Source organism: Crinia signifera, chromosome 5, assembly GCF_055691185.1.
Source record: "Crinia signifera chromosome 5, ASM5569118v1, whole genome shotgun sequence".
Taxonomy (NCBI): domain Eukaryota; kingdom Metazoa; phylum Chordata; class Amphibia; order Anura; family Myobatrachidae; genus Crinia; species Crinia signifera.
This window is the reverse complement of record NC_139221.1, coordinates 19,604,490-19,625,591: the sequence shown is the minus strand read 5'-3', so window position 1 is coordinate 19,625,591 and position 21,102 is coordinate 19,604,490. Positions and strand designations below refer to the sequence as shown.

The window sequence follows — 21,102 nt, the reverse complement described above, 5'->3', positions numbered from 1 at the left end:
GGGCCACGGTGGGAATCGTACCCATGACCTTAGCGCTGTGAGGCAGTAACACTAACCATTACACCATCCGTACTGCCCCAATACATTAAATTATCTGAACGTATGGTAGTTATCACTCCGATTGTCCACCATATCTTGAGTTCAAATCATCACTTGGCAGAGGCCACATTTTACAGAGGCACAAATTTACACCAGGGCTCACTGCAAATTCGTCCTGAAACCAGTCCGTGAAGGGTGTGAGATCAGGTGCCATTGCCGCTGTTAAAACGCTGCAGCAGCAACCATAGGCGTGCGCAGCACATTTTTTTAGGGGGTGCACCACCTATTGTGCATGTCTAACAACACCCATTGGGTGCTTCTAACACCACCAATCAGGCGTGTCTACCATCATCTATTGGCACTCACTACAACATAAAAGTCTCTCAGCCACAACATAATCTCCTGCCTATTTCAGTCAGTTTTTAATCGTCTTATTACTCTCTGTAACAGTTCATGCAAATAAAGTCAAAAACATATATGGATGACACAGGTATGTAGTGATATGACAATGGTCTAGTACAGGCATGTCCAAACTATGGTCCTCCAGCTGTTGTGAAACTACACATCCCAGCATGCCATGCCACCATTTTAACGTTCCCTCATAGCAAAACTGTAGCTAGGCATGATGGGACTTGTAGTTTCACAACAGCTGGAGGGCCATAGTTTGGACATGCCTGGTCTAGTACAATTAACAATGCAAAACACACAGAATTGAATGATGGGCTCTTCTTTTAATAGAATACAGTTCTAAAAAGCAAAAGTCTTTGGTAAAAGGTATTGCTGGTTGCTAGCGGCAGGGAGATGTTTATAAGGGCGGGCACAGCATTAGGGGGTGCCTGTGCACCCCTAACACTCTATGTGCGCACGCCTATGGCAGCAACACATTGCACCCTTCGCACCTAATAGGATTGACATCATTATCTGCCAGGCAACATTGTGATGGTGTGACAAGGTGTTAGTACTTATTATGACACCGTATACAGGTCAATAGACAGCAGCAACAGCAGAGACCCTACAGCAACCGGAATGTACAGATTAGATTGTGTGGAACAACGAGTGGCAGCTTGCTTATTCAATAAACTAATGCTGTGTACACACGGGGAGATATATTGCTCAGCCATATATTTCTGAGCAATATATGGCTGAGCAATATATTGCTCAGTTTCTACTTTACATCAGTGACCAGAGATGGGGGGGGGGGGGGAGCCCGGCAGTGGTAATCAGCTGGTCGCGGGAGCATGTTCCTGCGACCAGCGATCACCACAGGAGCAAAAACGGGAGCGCGCACCCGGCGATATATCGCCGGTGCACACTCCCATTGCGGGCAATATGGTCGCTTAGCGACCATATTTCCTGCGATTCTGCACAAAATCGCCCCTGTGTGTGCGCACCGTTATTATTTAACATTTATATAGCGCCCACATATTCTGCAGCGCTGTAAATAAGAATTCACATCTACCCCTTTAAGCTTACAATCTACTGTATATTCCCTCTCCCACGGACACACATACACACCAGGGTAATTATTACTTTGTGTTTTGTCGCCAGCAGTATGTTTTTAAGCTTGTGGGAGGACACCGGAGCACGCACAGGAAACCTGTGTAAACACAGGGAGAACACACAAGCTCCACACAGACATTGATCAAACTGACATTGGAACACAATGGCTTGAAACCACTGATGTTTTTAATTGGATGTTTTTAGAAGTCGATGGCAGTATTCTGACGTTTGACGCCATCAAATGGTAAACATTCAATGATGTTCTGATGCTTGCACCCACCAATCCATTCCCTAGGGATGGCCATCAGTGCAGTTGCCAGCGATGGTTTCCATCGATGGCAATACTGCAACCAGCCATCGATAGTAATAAAGTATGTGGTGGAAGATCATCGATACTTTTACCTATCGATGGTAATCCATTTTCTTTGACTGACTGGCCCGTGAGCCAATCAGAACGTGCAGCTGATTTCTTTTTTTCTATCGATTTCTTTTAATGCGATGGTTAGTTACCATCATATCGGAAAACGTGATTGCTGTAGCACAGCTGATGGTGGGCTTCCAATATCAATCCCTAGATGGACCATTGGACCAGGACCTCTGTGCTGTCAGGCAGCAATGCTAACCACAAGTCTTTGTTGTGGAACTACAAGTCCCAGCAGCCACACACCACAGGCCCTAGAGTGTATTTGGCTGGAGAGAGGAGTACTGGGCCTTGTAGTTCCACCCCAGGTTTGGAGAGGATGGTATCCTGGTTCTCCCAGCCCCAGTCAGTGCTGTGTGATGAGGGGTCTGGCTCTGGCAGGGTGCAGCGGAAGCCCCTCCCGCCCCGGACGTGACGCACACCCAATGGGAGAGCAGGCTGCGTGGATAGATGAGGTCACAGCTGCCGTGCGGGGAATGGAATGTGTGTGAGACTAGTGTGAGAGCGATCGGGACCGGGGGAAGCTCAGAGCCCGGCCGGCCCCGACCCTCCGGCGTACATCTCCGCCGGCCACGATCCCCTGAGGCTCCCCAACGCTCCACAGCCAGAGTCTGAGCCCAGCCGCCGCTGCCAGCGCTCCATCATAGAACACTGAGGATCCCAACGTTCCACAGCCTGAGCCCAGCCGCCGTCAACGTTCCATCCTAAAACACTGAGCACCCCAACGTTCCATCCCGGGATCCCCAGCACCCCGACGTTCCATCGCGGGATCCCCAGCACCCCGACGTTCCCCAGCCTCCTCCCCCAGGAGACTGAGCCCCGGCGGGCACCCGGAGCGGGCATGCAGAGCCATGCAGGGATTTGTCAGGCTACCGGGCTCCGGCACGGACATGTAAGAGCCCTGTGAGCCGGTGTCCTGGGGGGGTGGGGGGGATCCGTCCTGCTGTACGTTACCTCCAAGCTCTCCCCTGGCCGGGGGCTGCCGCTACTAGCTCGGGGAAAGTTGCTGGGAGTGCGGCCGATGAAGGATCCGGGCAGCCCGGCGTCTCCCTGCTGCAGCTGATCGGGATCCCTGCGGCCGCCCCGTCTGGGCTCCACGGTCCCTTTAAATTTGCGCGTCCCTTTAAATCCCGACCTGCCCTCTCCCCGATCTTCCCTCCCCGCTGTCCCGGTCTTCCCTCTCCGCGTTCCCTGCCTGCCCTCCCCCGGTCCTTCCCTCGCCTCTCCCCGGCTCACGATGAAAGACAGGCGGGGAGAAAGTTGTTAGACCCGTCGCCCCCATGCGCTGGAGCAGCTTGCGGAATCCGCAGAAGGTGGGAGCCGAGCGTTTGACCTGGTCCCGGGCAGGCGGCAGATGGCGGAGCGGAGCTGAGAGCGGCCACCACCGGGGCACTTTCCTCCAGCACCCAGAGCCAGACCGGACACATGCAGGCCAAACAACGCTACTTCACCCTGCTCTCCGCCGGCGCCTGCCTCGTCCTGCTCTTCTACCTCGGGGGGCTGCAGCTGAGCGCGTCGCGGAGCCGCAGGGGTGCGGAGCGCAGGCGGAATGGGCCGCCGCCTAGGGGCTCTGCAGCTGAGCAGCCGTGGCCACGCTTCCCGGATACCCTGCTGCCCTTCATCCCCTGGGAGCAGGCCGAGAGCGAGGACTACAATGGCCAGGGCTCCCCCAGGCAGAAGAGGGATGCTAACTCCAGTGTCTACAAGGGCAAGAGGTGCCGCATGGAGTCCTGCTTTGACTTCTCCCTGTGCAAGAGGAATGGCTTCAAGGTGTACACCTACCCCCAGCAGAAGGGGGACAAGATCTCCGAGAGCTACCAGAACATCCTATCGGCCATCGAGGGCTCCAGGTACTACACCTCTGACCCCAGCCAGGCCTGCCTCTTCATCCTCAGCCTGGACACACTAGACAGGGACCAGCTGTCCCCCCAGTATGTGCACAACCTCAAGTCCAAAGTCCAGAACTTGCACCTGTGGAACAACGGTAGGAACCATTTAATTTTTAATTTATACTCCGGTACCTGGCCGGACTACACTGAAGACGTGGGCTTCGACATCGGCCAGGCCATGTTGGCCAAGGCCAGCATTAGCGCGGACAACTTTCGCCCCAACTTTGACGTCTCCATCCCTCTGTTTTCTAAGGATCATCCCAGGACAGGGGGGGAGAAGGGGTTCCTGAGATTTAACACTATCCCTCCTATTAGGAAGTACATGTTGGTATTCAAAGGGAAGCGATACCTGACCGGTATAGGGTCGGACACCAGGAATGCCTTATATCACGTACACAACGGCGAGGATGTGGTCCTCCTGACCACCTGCAAGCATGGCAAGGACTGGCAGAAGCACAAGGACGCCCGCTGCGACAAGGATAACACCGAATATGAGAAGTAAGTGCTTATCGAGCAGCGCGATGGAATATGTTGGTGCTATAGAAGTAAATGTTAATAGTAACGACAAGAGAATGGGTCCCCAACCCTTGCTGCTTCTGCTACAGATGCTGCGAACATCTGCCGGGTACAGTATTCTCTGTACGTATCCACCGGCTTAACCAAAGACCTGCATTGATTTTTAATGTGTATGTTTCCATTGATTTTGTGATTTGACACCGCAGGGTTCTTGGTTTTTTGTTGTTGTGAAGTGTGTATTGATATGGACTGTCAGGGAGCAGTTCATCTCGAAAAGTGTTTCTCGTTACCAGGGGCGTATCGAGTGTATAGAGATGGGGAGGGGGATTGTGGGGTGATCGGTGGCTTGAACAGTATACAATTACATACTGTAGGATAGTTCTGTGACATCCGTATCAATGGCTTATAGCCCCATACACACTAGATGATATCGATAAAGGACATTATCGCCAGGGCGCTCTGACCTACGATATATCGTTCAGAGACGCCACAAGCACCTTGCGATTTACATGCAGTGTTGACAATCTAGTCAACACACTAAACGATATCGCTCAGAAGTGCCAAAATGAGCGATATTGTTTATAATACCGTTCAGTGTGTGGGGCTTCCATCCTTTGATCTGTGTCCGGTTATACGTATACTAGGAAAGTGACAGTTTATTGTAATGGGGAGGGTGCATGGTACACACACACCCATTCATTGATGGGTAACCGCTGTCTCCGTTAGATAACTCCAGCTGCAACTCTATCCGATGGTGCATGTGGTTATACCGTGCAGACCTACCTTATTGTTCACAATTCAGACCATTTGCTGGGTTCTCCTTAATCGGTCCTAGCTTTAGTTATTGTACACGGTGATGGCTTGTGTCATAGATATACTCAGAGTTAGTTAAGTGTGCGGTGTTGTGATACACATCCTATAATGTACACTGTATCTGACTCCCTCTGGGATTAAACCACCACACCAGCGTTATAAGTCACCTGCTTATCTGCAGGCTGTCAGATCTCCGGCGCAGAAAAGGTCAGCCTGACATCTCGCCATACCTTCGTTTTGCGCTTTTCTATTTAAACCCTTCCCCCTGTTTCCCCAGCTGGTATGTCTTGGTGTTGCTGTCCACCGTGCCAGCGTGCTTTGCAAGCTTCTAGTCAAATCCGCTCCCTATTCCCCCTTCTGCGTTTTCATTTGCATTAACCGTAACATGCAAAATTCTCGGCAAACAGCTGTTCCCAAATTGAAGCGTTCTCCCGGCTTGTGCGCGGATCTATATTTTAGTCTGCAAGGATATTGACTCCATCGTCCATTGTCATAAATACTCTACACAAACCTCAAGGTCTGTAATCTGCTTTAATTGATCAAACACATTAGTTGCGCTGATAATGCCGGCATCAGACATAAATAAAACCTTCCTTCTGGAAGCCGGTTAAGGTAATTGTGCCGTTTCCTGTAATGCGAACAATGAGCCACAAGCTATTGCCAAGCGGTGTTCTCCGGTGCCTGTGAAGTCCTCACACCTGTGTGTAGTATTGCAGTCAGCTGAATACTACCAGGCAATAAAGGGTTTAGTGTAGTGGCCGACTGCTCTTTGATGCTGTCAGAGTTAATATGTAGTCAATGAATAGGTCTTTGGAATCTGCTTTATGATCTTGGTGGTGGTGGCGGTTTTCCCTGTGTAATAACGTGACTTTATTTTTCATTGTATTGGGACATTTTGGGGTCAGTTTCGCATATGTAGGTGCCGTATACCGTACCTGGAGAATACAGATCTTTGTGAGTGTACGGTGCGAGCAAAGGTCTATAATGTAGGTTAGATGCACATATATATGATAAAATACATGTATATTAATATCGCAGCTCTTTATGAAGTGCATGCTCCTGGGCGGAAGGTGTTAAATCTGCAGGCACGGTCATAATTAAAACTAGCGTTTCCATACCATATTGTGCAGTGTCCCCAAGGCCCCCTCACTCTGGATCTATCTGACAAAGGACCTGGGAATTGGTGCTGTAACACACAGATGTGACAACAGCCAACTGTACCCAACGGGAGTGAAAGGGATTTATAAAATCAGTTCCTGTAACAAGAAGCAGGTATCTTCACATGGGTGCGTACTAACCACTCTGGTGTAGCATACAAGCCTGGGTGCACCGGACCACCGGTAGCAGATGCTGCTGCTGTCGCCGTTGTGGGTTCCGTATCATACAATGGAATGGAGTTATATCAGGACGTATCCAGCTATTCTCCGCTGTTGTCATAAATGACGCTGGTGATGTCAACATTAAACCATTTCTGATGTTGGTAATCTATTTACTGTAACTCCTTTCCTTACACCACCCTTGTAATTCAATTTCTGCTCATCTTTCGGCGCTTCGTACCTCCTATACAAGTGTTGGGCAGAAGAGGGGGATGTCTCTTATATAGCACACCAGTCATTGATCGCCTGAAAGCACAGGAGACTTAGAGATGATGTCACAGCCTACGGCCAATCACATGAAATAGGTAGACAGGATTGGAAGGTTGAGTTTTTCATGTTTATTTTCCAGAACAGGCGGTATTTCATACCCTACCATCCGGAAGGGCAGGGAGGGAGTTTATAATTGTGTGATGGAAGCATGGTGAATGCAGCGAGGCACCGTGCCCAAAGCTTCGCGTACACTGATTCGGTGTCCATGTCGACTTTCGTCGCAATTCGGGACAGAAAAGTATAAAACTCATGTCGACCCATTGACTTTTTGACCATGACAGGTATATCGACCATATGGTGTTGACCTATCCCTCCCTTTATAAGCTCATACGAGCAGGGCCCTCTGCCCCCTGTAATTCTGTATGTATGTGACTATAGATTACTGTCTGTACTTGTGCGTCTTGTCGGTTTTCCCCTTGGAAAGCGACACCGAACCCTTGTTGTGCATTATAAATAAACAATAAATCTCCCTTCCCGATCCCTGTGTATGAGGTCACTGGCAGCTAATGAAGGACCGGGAAGCTGAGAGGGAATTCTGCGCATGATGGGGGTTTCCCATTGTCTCGGCATTTTGGAGAAGTAAAATGAACGTGTGCAATTGTCATGTGGTGGGCTTTTATTCTGCCCTGATATATACTGACTTCTACATAGCATAGCTATAACCAATGTAAATCTCTCACGGAATAATTGCCTGTTGCATGCTGGTGAGAATGTAACCTTATACGTCAAGGAAGCCATAATAACAGAGGGAGGAAGTTAATCATTTATTTCAGAGCACCTGTACACCAGGGGTGGGATGGGCATCTTCGTATATATTCTGAGTACTGCCCATGTTTTGTAACCACTGGCAAATGCGTTAAGTATAAGTTGCATAATGACACTACAAGTCCGATCGCTGGACGGATGGCTTGTGTATGCGCCAGGATGGCTTGCAGGCGGCCTGGCATTCTACAGTTCCGACGTGCTCAGGGAGAACTGATCAGAGATCACTCTGTGATCGGGTTGGTATGAGGTGAGCAGTGACACTTTTAGAGCTCAGAGGGGAACTTATGTATTATCTGTTCCTTTGCTGAAAGCGAGCGGAGAGTAATAGTGGGGTGGTGGGTGAGGGCAGGGGGGTTATTAATAAAGGTTTCGGGTAGTTGGAGAGGGTAAAGGGTAGATGGCAGGTTACTTTGTCAAAATTATTATTAATGCAACAAGGAGGGCTTTATCATGGACCACTGGGGTTAAGGATAACGGAGGATGGGGTGGATATTGATTAATTGTATTGCTGATTTGTTTAAGTAACTGGGTGTTGTGGATCCCTTGTGACGCTTTATTTATATATATATATATATATATATATATATATATATATATAATATATATATATATATAAAGGATAATAGTCTGCCAGTTATTAATTGAGATCACGTAAGATATTTAATGTTCTTATCCGACACATACTTTTTGTATATAGTCCTATCCGCCTTCCTGGCCATGTGACTACCGTGTAAGTGTTCACGTCGTAGTCCATAGCAACAGGCGTCTATTCCGAGCGGACTTGTCACAGGCGTTTGCCCACAGACCAAATCTCTGCCAGCCCTTTGAAACGTCCGTCTGGTTGACTACTGCCAGTAACAGGAGGTTTATGTTCAGTATATCCTGGGGGAAGCTGGTTTATCTCCCAAACCCCAGGGTCTGTGGTTGCCGCTTCCTGGCGGAGTGCTCGCTCATTGAGCAGCACAGCTGCGAGTCACACTCTGGGTTACACAAAACGTTTCACCAGGAGCTGTGGTCTGTCCCAGGCCAGAGTAAGTGATACGGCTTTTATTTTAGGACGGGTTTTGTGAAGGAATGCGCTAGTTGGGAACCTAAACCACAGAGGTCAGTGGGGTCCTTTGGTCACCCCAGCAGCTGAGCACAAGCCCAAACACATTTTTATGTTTTCCCCTTATTGGTGGCGGCACAGAGGCGAGACACTGGTGTCAGCACTCGTGAGGAAGGAACAGTGGTGGGTCCATCACAGACCATCTCCAGTACTGGTGACCTCGACCAAGTCCATTCGCTCCCCCTGGTGCTTCGGCCACCAAAATAGCACAGTCCCTGTATCGCATGCCGTCCTTTTGTGATCTACCATTCACCCCTACTGAAGGCTTTCTGATGTCACAGCTCCATCGCGCAGCAGGTCCAATCGCTGGCTCTGATCCGATACGCACGGGACTGCACGTGGGACTGTATGTCAAACATATGCCACTTTTAACCCGCTTTCTCAGCCCGATACATCAGAATCGGGTGAAAAGCAGCCATATTGTTTATCGCTCCCAATCTCCCGTCAAGTGAGTTGCTTTGACATCGCTGGCACGGTGCGTAAATCCAGGCAGCATTTCTCCGGAGCAGGTGTGCAAGGCTGTCAGTCACACACTGCCTGCTTACATATGGAAGCCCGCTGTACAGTACTGTGTGCTACAGTTATCATGGTATGGTAGTAATATAGATATTTTAATGAAATGACGGCTTTACTTGCTGCTCATTTCTAGTATCTTGGAGTAGGGTTGGGGTGGCTGGTCTCGTGCGAATTCATAATGAGTATGTGTAAACCATGTGACTAGGCAAGACAAGGTTATAGAATAATTGTGGCTGCACGCAACTGGGCAAAACTGTGTTGTACTGCAGGTAGGGTTGATAGAACATGTGCAGAGAGATTCAGATTTCAGTTTGAACACCCCGCCCAAATCTAAATCTCTCTGCACATGTTACATCTGCCCCACCTGCAGCACAGCATGGTTTTGTCAGTTGTGCTTTTTTTTTTTTTTTTTTGCTTTGCTAACACCTGATTTCGGACCCATGTTGTTCTTTATAGAACCCCTTAACCCTAAAGCCTGTTTAGGATTCTCTTTCGGGATCACACAAGTCCATTTCATCACGGGGCTGCTTACAAGACACCGGGGTCAAAGGTCACTTTTTAAGACCACCCGCCAAGTCTTTGTGGGGAGTGGGATTAACTTCATTCCACCTCCTCTTTAACAAAACCTATTGTTTCCTAAATACCACCGGCGAGTATCTTAATTAAGGCCGCAGAACATCCTCCTGCACCATTGTGTCCATTATGAATCGGGAGAAGTTAGAGCAGCCGGGTTGGAACGTTGCAATGGGTGACAATGTTGACCGTGTTTGCAGCTTTTGCAGTTTTCTGTATTTTAATGTTTTGCGTGACTTTGGGGTTGATCCAATTAGCTGCGAAGGGTGCGAGGTGATGTTCCAACGTGTTTAAATGCTGGCAGCAGCACCCGATTTAAGACGATCTCTTACAACCCTATGGAGGTGCGAGAGCTTTTAGGCGAATTCCATCCAACGTAAAGTGCGCATTCGCGAATCATCCGCGCCTAATAGGAACGACCCCTAGGAGTAGCCTACCGAGCTAGAAGTCTTGTCTGTGTTTACAGAGTACCTATTTAAATTGAAGCATTTCCCGTGCTGTTGTATCTTGTGTAAATGATTACCGAGACAAGCACCAATCAGCGAGCGCCACTTCGCAAGTTCATCCGCTAATTTAATTTGATTGGGGTCATGTGTGCACCGAAGCCACAACAACATAACTGCTCCTAATCTGATTGGCTTCTTTCAAGGCTGCTGTTTAGCGTTCCAACTCCTTTGGAATTCCGGCACTCAATTTATTTAATTTGAATCGTCTTTTTTTTTTTTTTTTTTCTTTAATTACTGAGGTTAGGAAATAAAACCTTATCTCTGTTCCATGAACACTCCGTATAATTTTTTTTTTATTTAATATAAACATTTTCAGAAATCCACATGTGACGCGATAACTTATGGGGCGTACACACTGGGAGATTTCAGGGCATTTTCTGAGCGACCTAAATAGATCGCTTTGAAAATGCCCCCACATCGCTCCATGGGTAGGGGCCATAGCGATGCACGGCCCCACACTAAATGCTAAATTAAGTAATATCGCCAGACAGGACCAGTGTTCTCACCAGAGCAAAAATACTACTGTTATAAATGACCTTTTTCAGTAGATCATATACCAAACTTGTAAGCCCGCTCAAAGCAAAAGCTTCGAAAGCTAGTCTGCTACCATCTGTGTTTTGCATGTGTGAGAGAGAAAGAGGTGTAGTTTCACTCGCTACCAACAGATGGCAGTGTTTCGGAGGCAAACGGTCCCTAAACATATATAGACGATTAAAGGTCTTGATAGGTATAATTGCAGACAAAGATTGTCTTTGTAATTGGTTGCTTTGTTCCGGAGTTATTTTTCAAACCATTCACCTGCCGTTTACTCTGGACCATTGTGCTCTGGAAAAAGCAACCGTTTGGGAACTCTCCTTGTGCAGCGGTTGGGCGACCTGGAACAAGTGACTTGCTGGGTGGTCTGTGACAGTTATTTGCAGTCGCCCACTAATCTGAGGTTTTATTCACTTCCCAAGGGCGTGAAAAAGGTGGAAAATTTAGAAATGAACCAAGGGTTTCTAGGGGGGGGAGCATTTAACTGTATTTCAGAATCTGTTTGTAAAGCCCATCAGCCGATACAACTATGAGGCAGTTAAATAGAGTGCAGGCATTGATCAAATGTCTGTTCTGCTGTGTGCGCGTCTCAAAATATTTGATACTGATTACTGGTCGGAATATGGATCGGGGGAGAAACTCCAGCCATTGTCATGGCAACCTCCTAACTGAATATATTGAAGTTTTTATACCTCATGCTTGAGGAGCGTAACTGTGCAGCGTACAGGATCTAGTCCCGCAGCCATATCTAGGCCGCCTTTCCATACATGCTTTCAATTCGGAGTGTAAAATTAGAATTTTATTTATTTTTTTTTAAATCCTAATTTCAAACCTAATTGGGGACGAGTTTTGCGAGCGTCTGTGCGATGGTTTATTTTTGCCTTTCCAGTGAGATTGTTTTTCAGCTGTCTTGTAAAGATTTTGCTGAACTCAGCTGATGAGTGCCTGCGTTCTGTGAATATTCTCAGTGCGGAAAAGTGCCTCAAGTATTCTATAGATTATTATTAGCTGTGGTGGTGTGTTTTTTTTTTTTTGCATTAACCCTTTGAGTGCCGACTAGAGCTAGCCACTTACCGGCATGTGTGGCCTGCAGATCTGCTAGTGGTTAAATTACCATTGTAGTGATCCATTCAATGAGATCTAGTGGCACCACGGACCTTATGCATTCTGGGGGTTGATGGGTGTGTGAAGCATTGAAAATGGTGAAGTCAGCATAGCAACCAATCAAATTTGAGGTTGCATTTATCAAGTAGACTGTATAAAATGAGAGGTAGGAGCTGATTGGTTGCTATTGGCTGTCCTCTCTATTGGCCCACTTCAGTGTTTCACGGCTTCACGCACCAACCTCTGAGAATTTATTATCAAAGTAATTTCAAGGGAAATCCCAGCAAAATTGAAGCATTTAATTTTTGGTCACTAATAAGCAGCCGCCATAGGCTTTGTGTTCTATCGCGCCCAGCTCCGATTCGGTTCCTATGTGTGAGCAAGTCTACGGAGTCTTACGCCGCCGTGCTTCTGTGTGTGCTAAATGGGTTGTGACGCCGCTCGATTCTTGTGACCTTTTTCCAGTCTTTAGCGTCCCTGTTCCATTGAGTGATTAATAACCTCTGGATCCAGCAGCTAGACTCCATTATAAATCGCGTTTTCGTCACAGCCAATGGGGTTGGCGTTCTCTACGTGACTTGAGAGGCGCTGCTGGCGGTGCGGTCACTTGCGCGCTGGATTGTTAGTGTGGTCAGCAAATTAAGCATGTAGAGGCTTCAAGACATATCCCTGCTTGTATCTGGGTACCTGATTGGTGGATTGGGCCGTACCACGCCAGCCCTGCGACTTAATGGGAGGCGTCGCCGTGATTCTCGGGTCTCGGTGTGACCTTGGTAAAGCTGCGTTATTTGTTTTGTTGGCGGTCTCTGTAGGATGCAGAGAATTCAGGCGATAACTCTGTGCACATTCTCCTGCCCTTCTGATCTCTATAATGGAAAATACACCATTTAGAGGAGACCGTCACATTCCGTAGGGCATTAGAATGTGTGTGTAAGGCTATTGATATACCGTGACGCCCTGTCTGAGCAAAGGGCCGGTAAATGGGGGATGGGCTGCTTGTGGCAAAAGGTAGTATTTTAGGAAAGTATGCAACACAACCGCTCGCAATGGATAGAAGGACCAGAGTTAAGCCAATTGGTGCAGATTTCACCCCCCCCCCCCTCCGCGCAAGTAAAATTTTATATAAGGATTATTAATCTTCAGTGGCTCGCAGCATAATGTAATTAATATGCCCCTTAGCATATCAGGTCTGTAATAGGCAGTGTAGCATCCAGGTAGAGGGCGGGACACTTTTTTGGGTGACTCATTGTGCAGCCAATAAAATGGTTGCAGCTTTGTTGCATTTAAGATGTCACAGTCCTCCCTGCCTTGTAAATGAATGGAACTGTCCCGTTTTATAGAGAGGCCGTCTAGCCATTTATCACAGCCTCGTGCCATAACTGATGGGTTTACGGTCAGCTGGGCCACATTCATTCTAACGACACCAGAAGATTGGGCATGTCGACATAATTGAGTCAACAACCTACATTGGCCAGCACGGACGGTGTAACGGTTAGCATTTCTGCCTCACAGCACTAAGGTCATGGGTTCGATTCCCACCAAGGCCCTAACCGTGTAGAGTTTGTATTTTCTCCCCATGCTTGCGCCTGTTTCCTCCCAATACTGGTAGGTTGATTGACTCCTAACAAAATTAACCCTAGAATGTCTGTGTGATGTATAATTTGATTTGTAAATGCGATCTGAAAGATATACTGTTCTGGCTACAATGAGAGAGAAGCCTGTGCTCCAAGGGTCTCCGGATGATGGGTCTAGGCGGGCCGCCAATGGTCAACACCCAAGGATGGTCGACTTTGAACATGATCGACATGGAAAAGGTCAACACAGGTTTTTCATGCTTTAAAAAAAAAAATGTTTATTATAACCAACATGACGATCCAAGTGGGCAGATTAGATTATAAGTGTGGCCAATACGAGGGGACACGGTACACTTCTACAGTGTCCATGTTGACCTAGGTGGACATAGAAACCCCAAAAAAAAACCTTGCGTCAACTTTTTCCTGTGTTGACAGATCGACCTTTTGCTTGTGTCGTCCTAGTGTATGTGGATCCTTCTTGGGCGTCGACCTAGACACTATGGACCATCTATGCCAGGCATGTCCATACTGTGGCCCTCCAGCTGTTATGAAACTACACGTCCCAGCATGCCTTGCTATAGTTTTCGCATTCCCTAATAGCAAAACTGTGGCAAGGCATGATGGTACTTGTAGTTTCAAAACAGCCGGAGGGCCATAGTTTGGATATGCCTGACCTAGACATTCTGGACCATCTATACCAGGCCTGGCCAACCTTAGGCTCTCCAGATGTTGTCAAACTACAAATCCTATCATTACCACAGTTTTGCTATAAGGGAGTGTTAAAACTGTGGCAAGGCATGCTGGGATTTGTAGTTTCACAAGATCTGTAGAGCCACAGATTGGCCTGGCCTGATCTATACTATAACCTGCTCCGAGAGAGACTCCCACCCCCATCGTTTTACTCTCCTCATTGTGCTGCCTGAGACCACGCCGGTGAGGATGGCGTGACCTGGCATCCGTGGGGTACTAATACCCTCTCCATCCTACTTATTAGCAGAATATATTTTGTCTCCTAAAAACATGTTGGATTTTAAAAGCAATTATGTTGCCTGTTTTTTAAATGGCATTTGTTTCCTTTTAAATGGACAATAAACCATATGGAGAGCGTTTTATGATGCGCAGGGAGCATCATTATCGGCGTACTTGAATATATGAACGCGTGGGATCTGCCGCTTTGCTTACCGTGACAGATGTGCGCCTGAAAGTTTGCCACAGCAAAAAAAAAAACCCGGTGAGGACGGTGATTTTTAAAAAAGACGTTTGGGGCCTAGAAGAAGGGAAAAAAGATAATGGAAAACCTAAATGGAATTTTTTTTTTTTTTATTATATATAATTGAATAAGTCATTATTATTTTAGGTCTACAAACAGTTTCCCTGCCGCTCCAGATGGTGAATGTCACTAATAAAATGCAACATTAAATCAGCCTTTGCTCCGCTTCTGTGCTACTTCCCTAGAACATCGCTCCTCTGTAACAAGGCAGCACTTTTACGCGGTCCCCCCATTGCAGAGGCAAAGCACGTATTGCTCCCAGCTGTAGCGGCACCGGTGCGATGGCTGCTGCGCCGTATTGCCCGGGCTACTTTTCGTTATACCGCTACGTGATGCTGATTTCCGATCTGAGAATGAATCAGAGTCTACAGGGTAACTCAGTCTATGAAAAGGTCCGCGACTGTTGCTCCTCAGGGGTTAGTTGTGGTGTTACCACTGGGCTGGGCTACAATATAGTCTCTATGGATTTTTCTTGTGTCCAGTGCAAAGTTGATGATACATAGATGATGTTAAGACTTTGGTGAAAAGCAGAGTAACTTCCCCCTCACACCGACCGCTCTCCCGATTTAATAAGATCAGAAGACAATGTCTCCGTAACCGCTCCGTGACCCCCCTGTGGAAGTGAAGAATCCTTAGTGGATGCTCAGACTTGTGTGTAAATGTCCCAGTGGATCACTGTTCCATTCATATCTTGCTGAAAGACTAGAACAAGGAGCCTGTGTGTGTGTGTGTGTGTGTGTGTGTGTGTGTGTGTGTGTGTGTGATTTAATGTCTCCCTGACAGCTGGCATGTGTAAATGTCCGCAGTATTTAGCGTGCGCTAGGTTTGTTATCATCGCATGAGTTCGGATTGGCTGTTTTGTGGGGTCGGAGGTGTAGTCATTAAAAATGGCACCAATCTATTTCCATAGCTGGCCATCCCATTCCTAAAGATCCCAGAAAGAAACAATTAGTCATCTGTGGGCGTTACCATCTGTCGCAATCTCCGTAACGTTACGTCATCTGACGCTTGCTGCGTAGGGGCACATCGCAGCCCTGTACCAGATATCTGCTACCGTATATGGTAACTAGGTAGACACACTCAAAATGTCGACAGGATCATTAGGTTGACAGTCAACAGGGCGACATGGTTTGCTTTTTTTGAGCCGACATGCCAACAGGCGGTATTTCATGCCCTACCATACACTAGGGCGTAAAGGGAGAATTGAATAACGTGCCGAGTGCAGCGCTCTTGTCAGTTTACTGGTTGCTTTTGAAAATGGCAGAAGCGGATTGGTTGGCTCCTTTGGGCTCTATATATTACACTTTGGAGAGAGATAAAGTAGACGGAGGTAAAGTAGCAGCCAATTTGCTGCAAACCGCCAGGTTTTACGTGCAGTGTTTGAAAAATGACAGGAGCTGATTGGTTGGTAGTTTTATCTCTCCACTTTTAGTTCCAAGGCTTAGTACATAGTCCCCTTTTATTGCCTTGAGCTTTACCCCTCTCCAAGCTTTAATACCTCTCCCCCTATGTATAGTGCATATAGGGATATGGTTTTAAAGGTCTTGCTCCCTGATTATACCCCTGCTGAGTGGCATTGGTGTCTCCTCCTGGCCTGTCTAGATGCCATCAGTCATTGTGACTCTATGGCAGGCGAATTAAAACCTACAAGTGCTCTGCAGCATCTCCAGCCGCCCCCCCCCCCCCGGTCCCAGTCATCTGTTTGGTATCCGCTCTGGTAAAGGTGCCGGTAGACCGCTCCGCTCAGTATGGAGTCTCCTATGTCCTGCATTCTTTCATCTATTCAGATCTCTTCCTTCCCTCCTCTTCCTCCTCCTCCTCCCATGGAATGGGGGCCCTTTTTGTTGAAGGCTTTGTATCCTGCAGATTCCTTCATGTATTAGACGCTTGCATCACAAAGGCTAATTAACGTGGGACAGCGCAGGATGCAGCTTTGATTGCATGTTTACAAGGTCAGAGATGTAGGCAAGCCGTTTACAGTTATTAAAGAGATTTCTATGTATGATTTATTGCTTGCGCAGGTATAAAGCACACCCGGCTCTTCCTTGATGTCTGCTTGTTATCCCCCTTTTTGTGGAAGTCTCCCGCATGCGGAGCTTTGATTTTTGAATAGTTTCCTTAATAAAAATAGAATTCAATGGGTTTATGTTTTCTACTCTGTCCCAATGTGTTGGTTAAGCGGTGGCACCACCGATCGGGCAAGTTGTCTGATGTGTCGATTTAGCCCCTCGCTGAGCACTAGGTCCTGTCCGACTCTGCCGCGTGGAGCATCCCTGTGTCTTAAAATGTTGCACAAAAGACAAAAAATGCCCGCGGGTTGGTAGGCCCAACTGGCGGTTTGCTGTGCCCCCAGAACTTGGTACGGGATTAGCCGCTTTGCCAGCAGTGGACTTTTTTTTTTTTTTTACGTTTTTTGCTGAACATCAATAGAAATCAGAAATCTAAGCTGATTAGTATGTTTTCTCACTAATTAAAGCTCAGTAATTTTTTTTTTTTTTTTTTTTGTGCGTGGTCTAATTTAGAATCGTGTAACGGAAATCTTTTACAATATGCTTTTTAAAAAAAAATGTTTTGTCTGTAGGGTCTATGGATTTGGTGTGTGTTATTTAATTTTGTAACGCCTTTTTTGATTTGTTTTGTTCACTGGGCTAAAACCGATGAATTTCTGATTGCCTATTGGCGATAGAATCAAGAGCTGAAATAAGATCGATTTTGGAGAGGGATCAGTGATCAATCACGAGGATTTACTGACAAGAAAAAAAGCGTCAAAATCTCGCAGAAGAATTGTTATGCTGTGTTCGAGTGCAAATACTGTCGTCGCTGATTTATTTCTGTTGCCACCCTGAGGCGGCACGCTGCAATGCGCAAAGTTTGCGCTATTGGCATTTTCCTTGGCACACCTAATGGTTTATTAGCTTTACTTTGAAATCTGTCTGGGCGTGACCATTGTGGAACAGGAATGAGTACCCAGCGCAACAATTGAATATGTCCCCGCCTATAGCGAAGGACAAAGGGGTGCGCTAAAACAATTGAATCGTCCCCTTTGTAGCTTATCTATGGTCGCAGCAGAGAGGGGAGTCTAATGCAGGCCTGTCCAAACTATGGACCGCCAGCTGTTGTGATACTACACTTCCCAGCATGCCTTGCCATAGGTTTAGCATTCCCTACAAGCAAAACTGTGGCAAGGCATGATGGGACCTGTAGTTTCACAGGTGGAAGGCCACAGTTTGCACATGACTGCGCTAAAGTATCTTAAACTTTGTTTTTTGTTGAAGTCCTAGATATGATTTGGTTCTATGTTGCGTTTAGTGTAGTTGGCAGTGAGCGGGTTACTATTGTATAAGGGTATGTATTTAGTGAAATTGGTTTTCTGGCATCTGTCACTAAGTATGAATGAGCCTTTTGTGAAGCTTTTGCTGCATTTTTCAGGTTCCCCTGACGCCTTTTTGTGTTCTGCATTTGAACTGTTATCGTGAGTTACCTCTGACAGTAATTGACTGACATTGCCCTGTCGGTGACATCCACTGCAAGAGGAAAGAGGGGGGAAATGAAGTCATTGACCAGGCATGGTGGCAGGGGAAGACTGAGTCGTACCTCTAGCTGACAACGAACGCTGAGCGGCCAAAGCCCTTTAATTTATTTTTTTTTACTTTCTGGAGCATCCTCATTAGTATTACTTTAAACATGAACCCATTCCAGAGTTCTTCATACATGTACTAATGACCCGTTGCTGCTGGGCAAAAAGCTCGCCGTATGCATGCTGCACTGGTTTTGGCTCCTCCCCCTTTGTCAGAGCAAACAAAGCCGCTTTTTTTATATTGTATAGCTCGAAGAGCGTTGTTCTACTGACCAATACACTGACCTGACATAAGCAGGTGTTCATAGGTCTGTAAATCCATTCTATCATTTTAAAGGAGGAGGAGGAGCTTCTCAGGCCAGGCAGTGTGTGACTGACTGCCTTGCAGACTTGCTGTGCTGAATTCCTTCATGGATTAGTGGGTTTGTACACCGGGGCCAGTGATAATTGCTGTAAGTCTGGTGACTGCAGTCTTTGCTTTTTTTGTTTTTACCCAATTGAGACCTTTTGGGGGCACAGGGGCAGATGTATTAAGCCTGGAGAAGAGATAAAGTGGAGACAAAGGGCATAATTCTCTAATAATTGCCGCTGCACATGGGCTTCCATGGGGTTACGCCATCTAGAACTGGCATAACCTCCCCGCAGTGAAGCCGCAGCGGTGTGGCTTTGCTGCATATCAAAATGCGGTAAAAACCCTGAAAACAGGGGTTTTACGGCATTTTTTTGATTGCAGCATCTCGCCCAAAGTGGCAGGAAAACTCACCAGCCAATTAACTCCTAACTGTCATTTTCAAACACAGTTGATTGGCAGGTGCTTTATCGCCCTCCACTTTATCTCTTCTCCAGGCTTAATACATCTGCCCTACAGGCTGACTCTCTTTATAACATTGGATAAGGAAATTAATACATCTGGGCGCGTGGCGCAGGTGTCTGCACTTTTTCTCGCTCCTGTATTGCAATTACAAGGTCTATTTGTACTCCAGTACCTTGTTACTGCCGCAGCTGGGCTGGCAGTGATGGCTTAAGGAGAGCTATAGCGTGAGGAATCGGATTGTGGTATTGAAGAAGACATTGCATTTAGCATGGTGCCAGTTTAGGGGGAGCCGCTGCTTGCATTAATCTCCGCGTATTCATGGTACATAATACAAGTTGTACCTTCTGTGAAATGGACTTGATGGAAGGCGGTTGTGCAATTAGCGTCACTAGAGGATCTTACCTGGTAGCGTTCCCTCCATACGGCACAGAAAATATATTACCGTAACCTCAGCATGGGAACTATGGTGCTGGCAAAAACGCCATTCGCAACGGCATCTCACATGTTTTGCATCGGTCATATAGTGTTCATTCTAGCACCCGCTATCTTTGAAAACCCATGCAGTTCCTCTTCCCTGACTGGGGTGTCGCTATCTGCTGTGGTGCTTCTAGCACAGTGTGGTCTGTATATCAGCACTGATATGCAAACCAGACCTGTGCTAGAAACACCACAGTAGACAGCGACCCCCCAGGCAAGGAAGAGGAATTGCATGGGTTTTCAAAGGTAGCGGGTGCTAGAATGAACACTAGTCCTATTTGTACTAATTGGTGTGTTCTGCTGCAAATACTCAGGTGCTGATGAGCTGCTACGCTAATTGGGGTCCATGATTTATGCAGGCAGCTGATTGCACCCAAACAATTGAATGGCTCCATTTGGCGCCACCTACTGGCTGCTGGTGCTGCAAACAATTGGATTCTGCCCTATGATTACCTGTTGTAGTGTTCATTCTAGCACCCTGCCTCTTTCAAATCCATTTAGTTCATATTTCCTACCCTGGGTGTCCCACTCTGCTGTGGTTCTTGTAGCCAGGTCTGTATTTCAGCACTGATATGCAGACTACACTGCGCTAGAATTACCTCAGCAGTGCGACAACCCAGGCAGGGAAGAGGACCTGTGTGGGTTTTGAATGAGGCAGGGAGCTAGAATGAAGACTACTTGTTGGGAATAGTCTTACTCAAAGCCTGTCACTTGAATGCTGCCTTAGATGTGTTTTGCGGTTGCAGCACTCCAAATTTGCGCAAAGATAACGGCCTCGGACAGTGCTATGGATGAGGTGCTGTTGCCGTCAAGTGCCATGTCCCTAATTGGTAATTGTCCACTTCTACGCATGCACACAAATTACTGCAGTGGCTTCCTGTCGTGCTGTGACTGTGGCAATGCTGCCTCCATTTTGAGGGCCCTCGCTGGGTCCCTGCTACTTTGCATTTTACTTCATGTTGTGCCTTGTTTTGAATTTTTAAATGCACAAAGCCCATCATTCAAATGCAAATTGTAGTGAGCCATTTACACCACGCCGAGCCTGCCCATTTCCCGCACTCTCTTGTCAGCTCTCGTCATGTCACATTCGGTGTCGCAAGTGACATCGGCCGTTTGGTGACAGCAGGAGGGGTGTATTCCATTAACAGCATTACAAGCGGATCATTTTAATATCGCGTCTCCCGGCTCCCTCCGAAGAGCTGTTTGTGTCAGACTTAATTTCTGTTACCTGAAATCTTCTGTATCATTAATGTCGTTGCGAGGCCAGACCGCGCTGTTTTGCTAACATTTCTAGTGCGTGCTACGGGTTTCATTAGTTAGGTCTCCAGTCTTAATTTTAGAGAACACTATTGCTTTGAATCCATATTTTAATGTGGTTCAACTCCTTATTTGCTATATAAAATATTTTGCCCGGATAACCTTGATCTATTTGCGTTTCCTTATGTACTATCCAATGCCAT

General features: G+C 47.0%; 1 protein-coding gene across 1 annotated transcript in view; it reads left to right on the top strand.

Annotated features, from left to right (window-relative positions):
* The first annotated feature begins 2,386 nt into the window (after nucleotides 1-2,386).
* EXT1 (exostosin glycosyltransferase 1) overlaps nucleotides 2,387-21,102 on the top strand; it is a 162,475-nt gene continuing 143,759 nt past the window's right edge. Inside the window, exon 1 of the mRNA XM_083186724.1 lies at nucleotides 2,387-4,347. Coding sequence (XP_083042850.1) covers nucleotides 3,386-4,347 — 962 coding nt within the window. The 5' untranslated portion in view covers nucleotides 2,387-3,385. The remainder of the gene's footprint in view (nucleotides 4,348-21,102) is intronic.